Source organism: Arachis ipaensis, chromosome B8 (assembly GCF_059453495.1).
Source record: "Arachis ipaensis isolate K30076 ecotype BB chromosome B8, ASM5945349v1, whole genome shotgun sequence".
Classification (NCBI taxonomy): Eukaryota; Viridiplantae; Streptophyta; class Magnoliopsida; order Fabales; family Fabaceae; genus Arachis; species Arachis ipaensis.
In genome coordinates this window covers 1,965,280-1,979,540 of record NC_142443.1, presented here as the reverse complement: position 1 = coordinate 1,979,540, position 14,261 = coordinate 1,965,280, and the positions used below count along the sequence as shown (strand labels likewise).

Below are 14,261 nucleotides of genomic sequence, written 5' to 3'. Positions count from 1 at the left end.
TTATTTCATATATTTTGTTGATATTCGAGTGCTGAAAATAGGATATATAAGTAATAAGTGAAGATTGGAACAATACTTATTCTTGCTTGAAAGGATGATAAATTTAGTCTCAGATGGTTTAGATTTAGACGTGTGAGAAAAAGATTAATATAACATCTGAACACATAGTATATCAAATAGAAATAAATAAAAGGTTAAATTACATAGTTGGTCTCTACACTTTCAGTAAAATTGTAAATTGGTTTATACACTTTAAAAGTTTGTAATTGAATCCCTAAAGAGAATTAAAATTTGTAATTTAGTCCCCGCCGGTCAAAAAGTATTGATTTAACATAATATTTTCAGAATATACTGAGAATATTCTATTAAAATAGAGAATATGCTGAAAATATTCTGTTAAATCAAATACTTTTTAAATGACGGGGACTAAATTACAAATTTTAATTCTCTTTAGGAACTAATTACAAACTTTTAAAATATAGGGACCAATTTACAATTTCACTGAAAGTGTAGGACCAACTGTATAATTTAACCTAAATAAAACTATATACGAAGTGGTTAAAATAAATTTATGTGTAAACAATTTTACTGTAAATATGTTATAGGATAAGATATAATAACATTGTTTAATTCACATGGCTGATCTTACTTTATTATGGGATAAGATTTTTTTGTTGTTGTTTGTATTATGTTGATATATATATATATATATATACTTGATATAGTATAATGCAAAGCAGTTTTAGGTTGAACTTAGAAAATGGACAAGTAAAGTTGGGAAGAGAGAGTTGAAGAATTGAGGCATTGAGGCAGCAGAAGGAGCATAATTTTGTTTTAGGTCCAAAGATACAATCAACAATGATGGATTGCTATTATTTCTTAAGAAAAGTTGTCAACTTTGTATGAAATAGTGAATCATAGGTGTCACAAAGCCATTGCATATTATAATAACCATTGCATTTCTTTTGTGAAAATAACAAAAAATATAAAGGGTATGTACTAATTACCATTTTCCAATAAGTACTTGTGAAATATGATACATTGAATTGAAGATGTTAATGATAGTACTGCCTTGATTAATTATTCTCTAAAGTAAAAGCAGATGGATAATAAATGCCTGTTAGAAATTAGAATAGTAGTTACCACTAATTACCAGTGCTGATTAATGTTTGGATTGAAGGCTAGCTAGCTTGCTATCAATCATTTCAAAAGCATGGTATGGCAATAATAGTCAATAACATGTTCTGTTTTTTCGGTTTGAAACCTCAAAACTGTTTGGGCCAAAAGTTATAAGAAAACATAGGTTTGTATACAAAGTATTGTGCTACTTTCTGGCCCCATCTTTAGTTACTAATGTGAATGTAAATTCTGAATTGAAATCAGCACAAAGTAATGTAGATAGTTAATTATTAGTTGGACATGAATCAAGAAGGATCAGAAACTAGCAGAGAAACCATAACTTGAAAACAATTGAAGCTGAATGTACAAACCATATGAGACCCCCTCTATGTATGTATAAATATTATATATTGAAACACAATACAGATAATGTACCAGTTTGATGCTTCCATTCTCACACAAAACCATTTGTTATATCTATCTACACTGCAAAACCATTAAATTAACTATCACTTTGTCACCAACAAGCTGTTGGATACATTGAAATTGGAGATATTATCTACCTCCTAGGCTCCTACCATATCTTCTTTGATAACTTGCCCTTAGAGGTGTTGAACAAAGACCATTCCACAAGTTAACTGATGGATCAGAGACAGCACTGTTACTAGCATCTCCATTCACAAGTGTTGTGCTATGAGACACACAAGAATCCTTTGAATTCTGTGAAGAACTCCTGCAAGCCTTCAATTTTGCTTTGGTTGATTTTGTCAAATTCATGTAGCTAGGCTTATGAACAACATCTCTTTCCTCTGATGTGCATGTTGATGCAGGACTATTATCATCATACATGCAATCAGAGCTTATCGCCGAAGACGATGGAGTCGAATGACTTGTTGGAAGAGATTTCACTGAGATCCTGGTTGTCACACCATTCCTTCTTGATTGAACAATGTGATCATCACTTTTCTTGGACATTGGACTCTCCCATGGCTTTGATGCCATCCAGTGTTCTAACAAGCTGCTTCCTAAGCTCTTACTGTCTAGGTTCTGATGCTTGAAATGAGTCATTGCCTCTGCCTTAGAGGCTCTTGAGTTTGGACTAGCACACCCTCTTGAATGCTATAACAACCAAAGCCATGTTAATTAAAGCACATAGATTTGGTCATACAATAGTTTTATGTTGCACAATTTAAGAAAATTAAGGTAACAAAATTTGATTTGATCCATATATATACCTGTGTGGAGAGAGAGTATGCCATTGCTCTATCCCTTTTGATGGCTCCTTCCTGCCTCATTCTCAGCTTTGCTTTAACTTCATCTGCAGTCCCAGGAATGTCACACCATCCTTGCTGGTTACATTAACATGGCAAAATATGTTAGCATCTCATTACATAATGTCACATAATCTTGAAGTAAATTGTGAAGAGCATAGAATACATTGATTATACCTCAGCCTGCTTAACTGGATCAGCAAGGTTTCGATGTTCATCCAACAATTTCTGCACTGCCTTCCCTTCTGGAGAGTTCCTCACTTTCCTTGCCCTTACGCGTGCCTGAACTCTAACAAGAGCCTGCATGCACCTTAGAGTAACAACCGCTTGCTTTCGAACTAACCGGCCTCGAAATATAGCTTGCAACCTTACCACTGCCCTCAAGGCTCTCAAAGCTCTCCTAGCCTGAAATTAAGGCAAGAGCATAAAGATGTAGTCACTAGCCAAGCCTCACATGGATAGTATACAAGATCATTCTGAAAACCCCCAAATTTTCAAATGTTTACACAAAGCTTGATTCTAAATTCTAAATTCTAAATTCTAAATCATATACCCCATGGAAACAAAAGCACCATCACTTAAATTTGGATCTATTAGATAATAAAGTATAAAACTTCATAGGGTAACATGCTAAAATTAAGCTCTTTTATTCCTAAACTAACATTGAAAATTGAAAATTGAGAATTTTTACATGAGATCTAGAGCACATTTCATAGTAGTTGAAAGGTTGAGATTTGATAGTTACCAAAAAAGCTCGAAAGACTGCCTGAATGCGTATGGCAGCCCATTCATGCTTGATGAGCTTGAAATCTTTGGGTGGAGCTCGAACAAGTGCAGCCATGGCAGAAGTGAAGGAAGAAGAATCAGATTTGTGAGAAGCAGAAGCAACAGCAGTAGCACCCTTCTTCAATTCTGAAGAGTTCTTCCATATCTTCCACTTCTTCTTACTCTTGTTATCAGAGCTAACCTTCTCCTGAGTAAAAGAAAAGAAATGAAATACAGGACAGAACAACCAAACAGAGCAAAATTAGGTTTCCTCACTTGATCAGTAGTTGAGATCTTTTTCAGAGATAGAAATGATTTGAACCATCTTGCCGGAGCACCCATTGGAGGAAAGATTCCGTTTTTGATGCGCACACACACAGAAAACAGAGGGAAAGAGTTTTGGAGCTTTGTAATAGTTAGAGAGAGAGCCAAGCAAGTTTTGAAATTTGAAATGTGTGGAAGAAGAATTGAAAATGCAAAATCAAATCTCAACGGTAACCATATGTACCTATAATTTCAAAAATCAAAACTTTCTCCCCCTCTAACTTTTTATGGGCCTGGCCCAACCAAAAAAGCCCAGTGGAAATAAAGCCCAACAAGATATTCATATGTTCAAATTTTTTTTATTAAATAAAGTAAACTTAATTTAATGATAATAATGATACTAAAGTTGAATGTATTAATGATCAAATTGTCCAACCCTAAAGGTAGAATGAAAAATAATAAGGTCCATCTAAATTCTAACTATGGGAGTAGGGAGATACAAAAATTTATCATTCTATTCCCATGTAGACAAGTTTAGGGGAGAGGTGGAGTTTGAGAGTAGGTCTTGGAGATGCAATGGGTGCCATGCCAACAAATCTTCCAAGGTGCTCAAGTGCCATCACTTGCAGCTCTTTAGGGTACTCTGTCATGCAACCAATTCTTGGACCAACTCCAGTGCTCCACTTGCTTGCTTGTATTATTGCCGAGTTTTCATTTGTTGGCGACTCACTTGATCCCATTTCACTTGGCACGTCGTCGTCTACTGGATATTTCTGCATGTAATAAATATATCAAATCATTTAACGATTCTCGTCTATCCTTTTTACATGCATAAGATAACTTTACGTGAACAGTTGCGAATTAATTAATATTTTAGAATCACACCTTGACATTAGTCAAATCAACATGGTGAGCTTCCAAGAAATGTAAGAATTCCAAGAAATTCTTTGCTGTTGGACGGTAATGACCACTGTAAGGCCAAATAGCCTGAATATATAACATGTGATCGGATATCAATTAATTAATTTATGTAATAAGTATGTATAAGACATGAACCATAAATAATTCATTCAATTCATACATCAATGACTCCATTATGGGCAACTAATCTTCCAGAAGAAGTGGTAACAGCTCCAGCTAGAAAACTAGAATGTTGGAATTCTCCTTTCTTTTTCTGACCAACATACAAAACTCTTGATGGACTAAGAACAAAAATCCACTTAGACCCATCAGTGGTATGAACAGGTTTCTGGCTTTGCTTATAAACCAGTTTTCCTCCTTCCACAATCATCACCTCATATGCTTCCCTCTCCTCCTACAAATTAAATCATCATCATCAAACCCTTAATTATAATTCCATAAGGAATATAATATTAATATTCCCAATGATTTATCATGACAACTTACAGGTCCAAGGTAAGTAATTCGTTGCCTTTGCAAGTTCTTTCTTAAGCATATTTCAAGGTTAACTTCCTTGCCATCTCCAACATCCAGCCTTCAATTTTGAAATCATTATTATTATGAGATCCAAATTTAATTATCATATATAAGAATCAAGATTTAATTAATTACCAGTAAAAAAAGGGCTGGGAGCTCTTGCTCCAAAACCAGATGTTGTAATAAAAGTGCAAGTTGTGCCCGTAACGATGACGTGGATCAATCTGAAAAGGGGAGTACTAGGTAAACAATGACTTTGCTTGCATTGCAAGTAACCATGTATATATATATATATATAGAAATTAAACACTAATCTTACGGCTTCAAGCCAGTGACTTAGAGCCAAATTCTGCGCCTTATAATCTTTGGAAAACTCTTTTCCCATCTCATCAGCCATGGCTCTAGCTCTTCTCCATTTTGATATAGCTGATTCTGTTTTATCGGCAAATTCAGAAGCCTTCCACCTGAAAACAGAACCTCGAAAATTCGCTGAATTCGAAAAACAAGAAAGAATTAAAACAAGCATAGCCATAGACATGGGAGATTGATGAACAAACCAAAGCTCCTCGCAGACGATTGCGCAGTCTGCGAGATTTCTTCTTGTCCTGTAACTCCTGTAAACTTTCTGGAGCTTCACTGCAGCCACGTGAAGAACTTCAAAAGACAATAACCATGCTTCTGGTTTCGGTAACAAATCAATGGGGTGGTGTTGTTGCTTCTTGCACACGTCTTTCACTTGCAATTTCATGACGGATTCAAGAAATTGGAAGGAGAACAATGTAGGTGGTAGCTTTAGATATTGTAACTTCCTTCTCCTTGGTAACGAGCTTGAAGATTGATGAAGATCTTGCTTTGATACTAGAGCATTCAACTTTCTATCCCTCTTGCTGTGGATTCTACTCTTAGAAACCGATGAACCCCAATGATTATTAGCACGCCAACTTCCTCTCAGGTACATTATTTACGTGAATCTTTGCAGCAAACTAACCTTGCAGAACCATTAAGAGTCAACAAAGAACAATGATAATAATAATAAGGTGCAGTTAACTTCACGTAAAATTGATAGCTGAGAGTCGTTAAATAATTTGATAAGTTTAACTAAGTTGTGTATAACGACTCTCAATTAAGTCAAATTCATGTGCATTATGCAATTTTGTTTAGTCACAAGGAAGAAACAATGAGACCAATTTTAGAAAAGAGAGTACAAAAATATGTATTGATACCCTTAGAAAAACCATAGTCATCATTGCATGCAATGGCACTTCTCAAATAGAAGTATATACTGCACAAGTTTGATTAACAATCAGTGATTATTGGTGATTAACAATCAGTGATTATTTATAGGTTATGATGTAATCTGATTATAATAAAAAAGAATCAATTAAATTTCCCACTGAATCAATATAAAATATACTAGATACAATGTTAATTTATATAAAACACACTGTGAAGTTAAGTAAGTATGGGATATTTGCATTCATATTCGAGATTTTCTTTTGGATTTATATTTTACGAAAGGTTAGTACAAGAAAAATAATACGTTAAGACAAAAAAAATGCGGGAAAATGCATTGCTGGCATCACTACAAGTCTACAATTTGCAGGCCTCAAGTTTAGAAGAAACGCTTGGACCAAGACAAAAAATTTCTTAAATGGTTTCATTATCCAAATTTTATTACTAATAAAAACCTAATTAACTAGAATTTGATTTTAATAACTAATTTGTTAACTTAAATATAAATTATTTATTAACTCCTAAGTTATTTCTGAGATTAAATCCAGAAATATTTTAAATAAATAATTTGCTAACTCCTAAATTATTGTATATTAGATGTAATCACTTAATAATGCGGTCCAAAGTCCAAATATTTTTTTTACTTATAGATTATTCGGTTTGCATGTCCATTAATTTTTTTTAAGAAATATTTATTCCTTTATTTCTTTTTATTTTATTTTTCAACCTCACATGCTACACATATAGAAAAAAAAAGTGATTAAATCAGTTATCTAATTCATATAAAATACATGTTTATATATATATATATATATATATATATATAAAACTAATTTTGTAGTTAATTTTTAATATGCATATAATATTTTTGTTATTTTCTATATGAATTCAACTAGGAAGTTAATTTTTTTCAGCCAATATTAACTTTTTTTTAAATTTTTTAATCTTAAATTCTAAATTTTCTTCATAATAGTTAAAAAAATAATTTATAATAAAAAATTAGTTATTGTTAATTAATAAAAAATAAAAATGGATATGCTACTTCTCTTTTAATGATGTCACTTTTTTTTTAATTCTTGAAAAATATAATTAAAAATATCATATGTAGAGTGACATTATAAAAAACGAGAGCAATATTATTATTTTCAAAAGATAATTCTCCACATTTTTTTATGGATTTTATAAAAATTACAAAATTAAAAATAATTAATATATTATTTTATGACTTTATCAATTTTTTCACGATGCGAGGTAAATAATAATCATTTTGAACAACATGAATAACTACCAATCACATCAAAATACACTACATCCTAATTTAATGCTACTAATTAAATTTAAGATTAATTTACTCTTTTAACCCTATTAATTCACATTGTTCAAAAATATTGTTAGTTACCTATACTTTTTCTTTTTTTTAATATAATATAAGTATCGCAACAATTAATAAATGCTAAATAAGGTAAGTTATGACTGTTTTTAGCTGATTTTCTTTGGTTACCAAACATTTCCGATAATATAAATGAAAGAGAAGGTAAGAGGTAATGCTAGGGAGACAAAAAAAATAGTGAGAACTTGCCTTATTTAACATTTATTAATTGCCGCAACAATTAATAAATGCTAAATAAGGCAAGTTATGACTGTTTTTGGTTGATTTTCTTTGGTTACCAAACATTTCCGAGAAGGTAAAAGGAGGAGTTTGGATATGATTTATTACCTTTACAACCCTTTGGTGGTAGCACACAAGAAATGAAGCTCCAAAAGAGTACGATGAAATGTGTGAAACAGAAGCTTGAAGCCGTACGTAGTTGAGGCACGCAATTAATCCCAACAAGGAATCTAGCAATCATGAAACACATGTCAAATTTCCCCTTATTATTTCCATCTTCCAAACACATACTAACACTAAACCTATATATATTTGTATGTATATGTATTTGTCTTGTCCACTAAGCTTTTGTACTACTTTTATTTTTTTCTTTCTTGTTCACTCCAATTGTTATTTTGTCTTATTACAACAATAGCACAGACAATCTCATGGGATGACTTTAAAATCAATGGTTCTTACTCACTAAACAATACTAAATTACTAGTCACAAATAATGTGATGAAACACTCTCTCTGTGCCTTTAACCATCTTGTGATTTTATTAAAGCCGCAAATGCTTTTTTTTGGTATATATAATACGAGAAATGTTAGATGATTAATATTTTTAATTTATTTATCTTATATTTAAACTAATTTTCTATTTTTGACTCGCTGATAATTTTTATTTAGTATTACTTCTAACTAATTTAATTATTTTTTTTTTTCATGAAGCAGATGTATCCCATAACGCGTGACAATGTATTATAAAGTATGTGTATCACTAAGACATACATGTGGCCTTTGAAAATTGTAGGTGGCCACAAAAATGACCCTCTCCAAGCTGGAAATAATTATGATTGTGATGATCATGAACCAAAATGACCATTACATTGTCTTTGTGGCCATAATACAATTTGGATGGAATGTTTGAAATTAACTGATGATGTTACGTGCATTGCAAGATCCCTGGCAAAATTGTTGGCATTTTGATGTGAACCCAAATGTGATCACCAAAGAATAATGTGATCAAGTCTTATGAAAATCAAAATTCAAATGCTAGCTGCAATATAATATGATATTAATTAATTAATGAAATGCTTTAATTAATAAGTTCTTACACAAATGCTGAATTGGCCACACCCTATTAATTAGTAGAGTAGATACTTTTTTCTAATTCCTAAAAAGAGCTTTAGTCTTAGTAGCAGATGAGAGCAGTGAATAAATGCAACTGAACCCTCCAAGTGCCCCATGCTACTATCATAGCTGCTTTTTTTCCATCAATAAATACTAATAATAATGCCCCCCCTTCAACCATCATAAATAAATGTACTACTACATAATCTGTTTCTTCATTCAATGGCTCAGATCATCTGTTCTCTCAACAACCACCCAGTAGAAAAGTTGACTCTAGTACTACTACACCACAATTAAAGTGAACACAGTAAAAGAAAACCTTAACTAACTTCATTAAATACTATTATTATGTGTAATGTATAAACATATATTTTTCTGGTGCAAGATTTGAATGTCTCAAAGGCTGTGGTACCTTCTTTCCACTTCATATAATTAAGTAGCACTGTGGCATTGATGATACTGTATATATCTTTCTTTCTTTCTTTCTTTCTTAGTGTGAGGGATGGGGCAAAGAAAGCATCAGTAGAAGACAAAAGCTCTGCATTCTAGGTGTCAAAGCTATTATTGTTATTATTTTTAAACTGCAATATCATATGATATATCAGATATATAATTATGATTAGGGTGTCTTTGCAGGGTGTTCAAGGCCTAAAAAGGGTGCTGTTATTCTGGACTTGTGGACCACCATATGTAGTACTACTCTCTTTTTAGACCCTTTTTTTCTTTCTTCAGAGAGAGCTTTGGCTTGTATAGAAAGGTAAGCAATCGAAGCTACCATTAGAGGCAGAAAAAAGAAAGACAGTGAAAATCACTGACCCAGAAAGCTAGCCTCCTTAACTAGCAGTGCATCACTTGCTTGCATTGTGAAGCAAAATCTCTCTCTCTCTCTCTCTCTCTCTCTATATATATATATATATATATATATATACACACTGCAAAGGTTGTGATTTGTGAAGATTATTTTGGGAATTGCAAGCATTACATGCTTTGATAGCAGTTCTTCTCTTGCTTCTATATATATGTTGTAGCAATCATCATGCCTTGCCTATTCTACTGAAGGGGAGGATTTAGATATCATCATCACATTCATAATTTGTGATTTTGACCCAAAAAGAAGCTGGAATGAAGGGAAGATTCTTGTGCTTTCTGATTGTTCTCCAATCAGTGAGTTGGGTTTCTGTAGCTAAGAGGCCTTTTTCTCCAGATCATGCCATGTCCCATCCAGGTTTCTTTACCCTATATACCATTTTTAGCATATTTTTTGCTTGCATGCTATAGCTCCCAAAATCAATTATTCTATCCCCTCAAAATTGAATTTGCTTTAAATTTTGGTTCATAAATTAAATATAGTCTTCTTATATGATCAATTGTTGGAGAAGTGAAAGTTTCCATTAGCTTAAGTAAACATAACATGCACCTTGAAAGAAGGACTTATTTTAGTGTTAAGCTCCTACTTTTCTTAGAACTTCTCTATATGTCTTTAGCTATTTCCATGCTAATATGAAAGGAAGGACACTATTGTTAAACTATGAAAAACATATACTTCATTCGGTTACTGTGTCTGCATATCGGATACATTTTAGACACAACAACCTTTCAATCTATATAAAGAAATACTTCTCCAAACACAGTTTTAACAAAAGTTTGAAATTCGTATTTCTATATGTCCCGTGTCATATTGTGTCCTTTTACCATCCTCATAGTTCTTAAGTAAATTGTGATCTGTCAATATCTTTGAAGATAAATTGGCATCTCTGTTATAGCATTTTTCACAGCATGTCATTCATCATGATCTTGTGTTTTATCCATGCTTAATCATCAGGTACAAATGAGTCAGCAGCACCAAAGTCTTCACCACCCTATACTACTATAGAGTCAGAAAAGGTACGTGTATTGTGCACATTTTTCTCTTTTACTTAGTGGTTCCATTCTCTATTCTATTCTGACCCAAATTGTTTGGAAAAGTATAGATAACCAACAATATTTTTAAACAATGTGTGAACAATGTGAATTAATAGAGTTAAAAGAGTAAATTAACCATAAATTTAATTAATAGCATTAAATTAGGGTGGGAAAAGTATAGGTAACCAATAATATTTTTGAACAACGGAAATGTTTGGTAACCAAAGAAAATCAGCCAAAAACAACCATAATTTGACTTATTTAGCATTCATTCATTGTTGCGACAATTAATTAATGCTAAATAAGGCAAGTTCTGGCTTTTTTTTGTCTACCTACCCAATGAACAATGTGTAAACGATGTGAATTAATAGGATTAAAAGAGTAAATTTAATTAGTAGCATTAAATTAGGGTGTAGTGTATTTTTATTTGATTGGTGGTTGTTCATATTGTTCAAAATAGTCATTGTTTACCTAGCACTTCTCATTAGGGTGTAGTGTATTTTTATTTGATTGGTGGTTGTTCATGTTGTTTAAAATAATCATTGTTTACATAGCATTTCCCAAATTGTTTTTGTCTTGGCTGGTGATGGTTAAAGAAGATGAAGTCGTTGGAAAATTGGAAAGCAGTGAAGAAAATAGGGTCAAGTCCACCAAGCTGTGAGCACAAGTGCTATGGTTGCACACCATGTGAAGCCATTCAAGTTCCCAGCACCGGCAAGCGCACTCATTTAGCCATTCACTACGCCAATTATGAGCCTGAGAGCTGGAGATGCAAGTGTGGTCCCTTCTTCTACAGCCCATGATTAATTAATTAATTCATTTTGTTCATATCATCATATCCAATTCAATGTATAATTTAATACTCCATTTCATTTGCTTTTTTTCTCTGTACCAACCACATATGTAAAATACATGCACAATGCGTGACCAACTTCATTTGACTTAATTTGTTAAAATTAAATGTTAATGCAGAAGATTTATGCAAAGATAATTGAGTGAATTTGTTAAAATAAAATGTTATTTGAAAACTCGAAGAGGATTGGTCAGTTTGAACATAAATTATCGGCTACTTGGAAGGTGAAATATTATTATTAGGCCAATGGTTCGCGATATATTTACGAAATTACCCTTGTTCCCCGCGTAAATGAAATCCCAATGTCACACTTTTTAGATCTCAAAATTCCCCGCACTCTCTCATTCATTCCGTTTCTCTTCAATGGCGCATCATGTAATTCTCTCTTCCTCTCTATCGTTTTCAGCTGAAAATTACTGTTGTATCTTGTTATTGTATCATCGATTGTTTTCGAATTTCTATAAAGCTGATGAATATGTTGCTAATATATTCCCAATCGCAGATTCTTAGTGTCGTAACTGATTTTCATTTCAGAATTCAGATCCAATTAGGTCGTCTTTTTCTTATTGATCTTTGCCAAACGATTTGTTAATTTGATCATAGAAGGAATAGATTTGATTCAATGCTGCAGGTCTTATTAGACAAGATTAATTATTATATCATAAAGTTTGATGGACTATATATGGCCTTGAATAATGTGAATCTGGATAATGTTGTGAAATTGTTGGTGATTGATATCATCTGCATATATGGTTTGATCTTTAGGTCTCGTGTCCGGCGATAAAGAATATTCTTCTTTTGGATTCCGAGGGAAAGCGTGTTGCAGTCAAATATTTTTCAGATGACTGGCCAACAAACAGTGCAAAGCTTGCTTTTGAGAAGTTTGTGTTCAGTAAGACCGTTAAGACCAATGCTCGAACAGAAGGTAACAACAACACAATGTTCCTAGGGTTCCTTATGTTTTTGTGTATCTGCTTGTATTAGCCATTTAAACTAGAACTCCTTTGTATTCAAATTTAATCACCCTTTTTATGATGTTAGCAATTAAAAAATATCAAAATTTTCCATTGGGGGAAGTGAGTCTGCAATGGCTAGCAACCTAGCATGCTCTAAATTTTAGTGGAAGCATAATTAAGTGTTCTGTTTACTAGGTAGAAAGGTTGGTTGATATCATAGAGGTTCTCATGTTTGTAATGCTTCTTTGATGACCAATACTCCAATACATTGTTTCGTGTAATCTGCAGCTGAGATAACATTGCTTGAGAACAATATCATTATTTACAAATTTGTACAAGACCTGCATTTCTTTATCACCGGCAGTGATGATGAGAATGAGATCATTTTATCATCAGTTCTTCAGGGTTTCTTTGATGCAATCACGCTTCTCTTGAGGTATTCAGGTCCTTTTTTTTTTGCTAGTTATAACTATACATTTGCTTTTACTCATCAAACGTAATATTTTGTGCTGTTTACAGAAATAATGTTGACAAAAGAGAGGCACTTGAAAATTTGGATCTCGTTCTCTTATGTCTTGACGAGATTGTTGATGGAGGGTATGTGATTTTTTATTATTATTATTATTATTATATTATTATTATTACACAATTTGGTATTTGCGTAAAATTTTAATTTGTTTCTTTAAACAATTTCTGCTTTGAAGAATGATACTTGAAACAAATGGACCATTAATTGCTGAAAAAGTGACCTCCCATAACTTGGATGCAGAGTCCCCCTTGTCTGAGCAGGTAATGCAAAATTCTCAGTTAATTTGTGGCAGTAATGTTGCTTATTGTTTTAATTTGCACATTAGAAACATATGATTTGCCATATAGACGCGAGGTTGTTGGATTTGTTCCTCAAATAGTCAAATTATTATTGAGAATCTTAATCACATATTATGTAAGGTATATTTGGTCAATTTGTTGTGTATAAATTAGTCTCGACATTTGACTGATAAAAATAACTGCGGTCTTCTTCTGACATTGAACTTCTGATATTGCAGACACTTACTCAAGCATGGGCTACAGCTAGAGAACATTTGACAAGAACCCTTTTAAAATGATGTTTTCATACAGAGATGAGTTTTGTTACATTTTGAGCGATATTTGGCGTAAAAAAAATTGTCTTCTGATTTTTTCTGGGCATCTTATCGGCTGCTTATATAGTCTTATACCCTCTCTCTCTCTCTTTCTTTTCCTTTTTAATTCTATATTTCTAGTTCCATTTAAATATAGCAAAGACTCTCTATGATTTATATCTATCCTAAATAAAACTTTAAGGTGGAAAGAGGAAAGCTTATACTGCACTTACACAATTCGGTTCAATCCTGAATCCTATATCATTTATCGCACATGCCAATTGAGCTAACCTTATTCACACTTCTTGGATATAATTTAGTTTCATTACCTTAACTTTCGATTAAATCTTTTAGCTTCGAAGACTTTTTTGTATCAACTAACCCTTTTTATATGTTAGGAAATCTTAGTTTAGTTCAATTACTTAAATCCAAAAGAAAACAGATGTAACAAAATCGTGACTAGTAAATGAATCTTGAATTTTCTGTTTGGAACACAAATTATACAGATGCTCTTTGGACATTCAAGAATGAAAACTAATTATTCTACTAATTTTGCATATAACATTGTAATAATTCATCCATTATTGGATAACATACTAGATCTCATTAAAATTCAGTT

At 32.4% G+C, this 14,261-nt stretch overlaps 4 protein-coding genes across 4 annotated transcripts; 2 read left to right on the top strand and 2 right to left on the bottom strand.

Moving 5' to 3' along the window:
* Positions 1-1,373: 1,373 nt before the first annotated feature.
* LOC107611972 (protein IQ-DOMAIN 6) lies at positions 1,374-3,632 on the bottom strand. Its single transcript, XM_016313829.3, has 5 exons — positions 3,432-3,632; positions 3,136-3,363; positions 2,568-2,795; positions 2,355-2,468; positions 1,374-2,238 (listed from the first exon to the last, which is right to left on the bottom strand). The coding sequence occupies exons 1-5, from the start codon at positions 3,495-3,497 to the stop codon at positions 1,675-1,677; spliced, it is 1,200 nt and encodes a 399-aa protein (XP_016169315.1). The 5' UTR covers positions 3,498-3,632; the 3' UTR covers positions 1,374-1,674.
* A 296-nt stretch (positions 3,633-3,928) lies between these two features.
* Positions 3,929-5,814, bottom strand: LOC107610284 (IQ domain-containing protein IQM5-like). The gene is made up of 7 exons (XM_016312350.3): positions 5,414-5,814; positions 5,176-5,320; positions 4,992-5,080; positions 4,827-4,914; positions 4,501-4,734; positions 4,305-4,406; positions 3,929-4,192 (listed from the first exon to the last, which is right to left on the bottom strand). The coding sequence occupies exons 1-7, from the start codon at positions 5,812-5,814 to the stop codon at positions 3,929-3,931; spliced, it is 1,323 nt and encodes a 440-aa protein (XP_016167836.1).
* Positions 5,815-9,780: 3,966 nt separating this feature from the next.
* LOC107612418 (EPIDERMAL PATTERNING FACTOR-like protein) lies at positions 9,781-11,567 on the top strand. The gene is made up of 3 exons (XM_016314132.3): positions 9,781-10,035; positions 10,633-10,694; positions 11,309-11,567. Exons 1-3 carry the CDS (start codon positions 9,933-9,935, stop codon positions 11,513-11,515), a joined length of 372 nt encoding a protein of 123 aa, XP_016169618.1. The 5' UTR covers positions 9,781-9,932; the 3' UTR covers positions 11,516-11,567.
* A 195-nt stretch (positions 11,568-11,762) lies between these two features.
* Positions 11,763-13,709, top strand: LOC107611837 (coatomer subunit zeta-3). The gene is made up of 6 exons (XM_016313728.3): positions 11,763-11,940; positions 12,331-12,490; positions 12,810-12,957; positions 13,041-13,118; positions 13,226-13,310; positions 13,568-13,709. Exons 1-6 carry the CDS (start codon positions 11,929-11,931, stop codon positions 13,625-13,627), a joined length of 543 nt encoding a protein of 180 aa, XP_016169214.1. The 5' UTR covers positions 11,763-11,928; the 3' UTR covers positions 13,628-13,709.
* Positions 13,710-14,261: the final 552 nt, after the last annotated feature.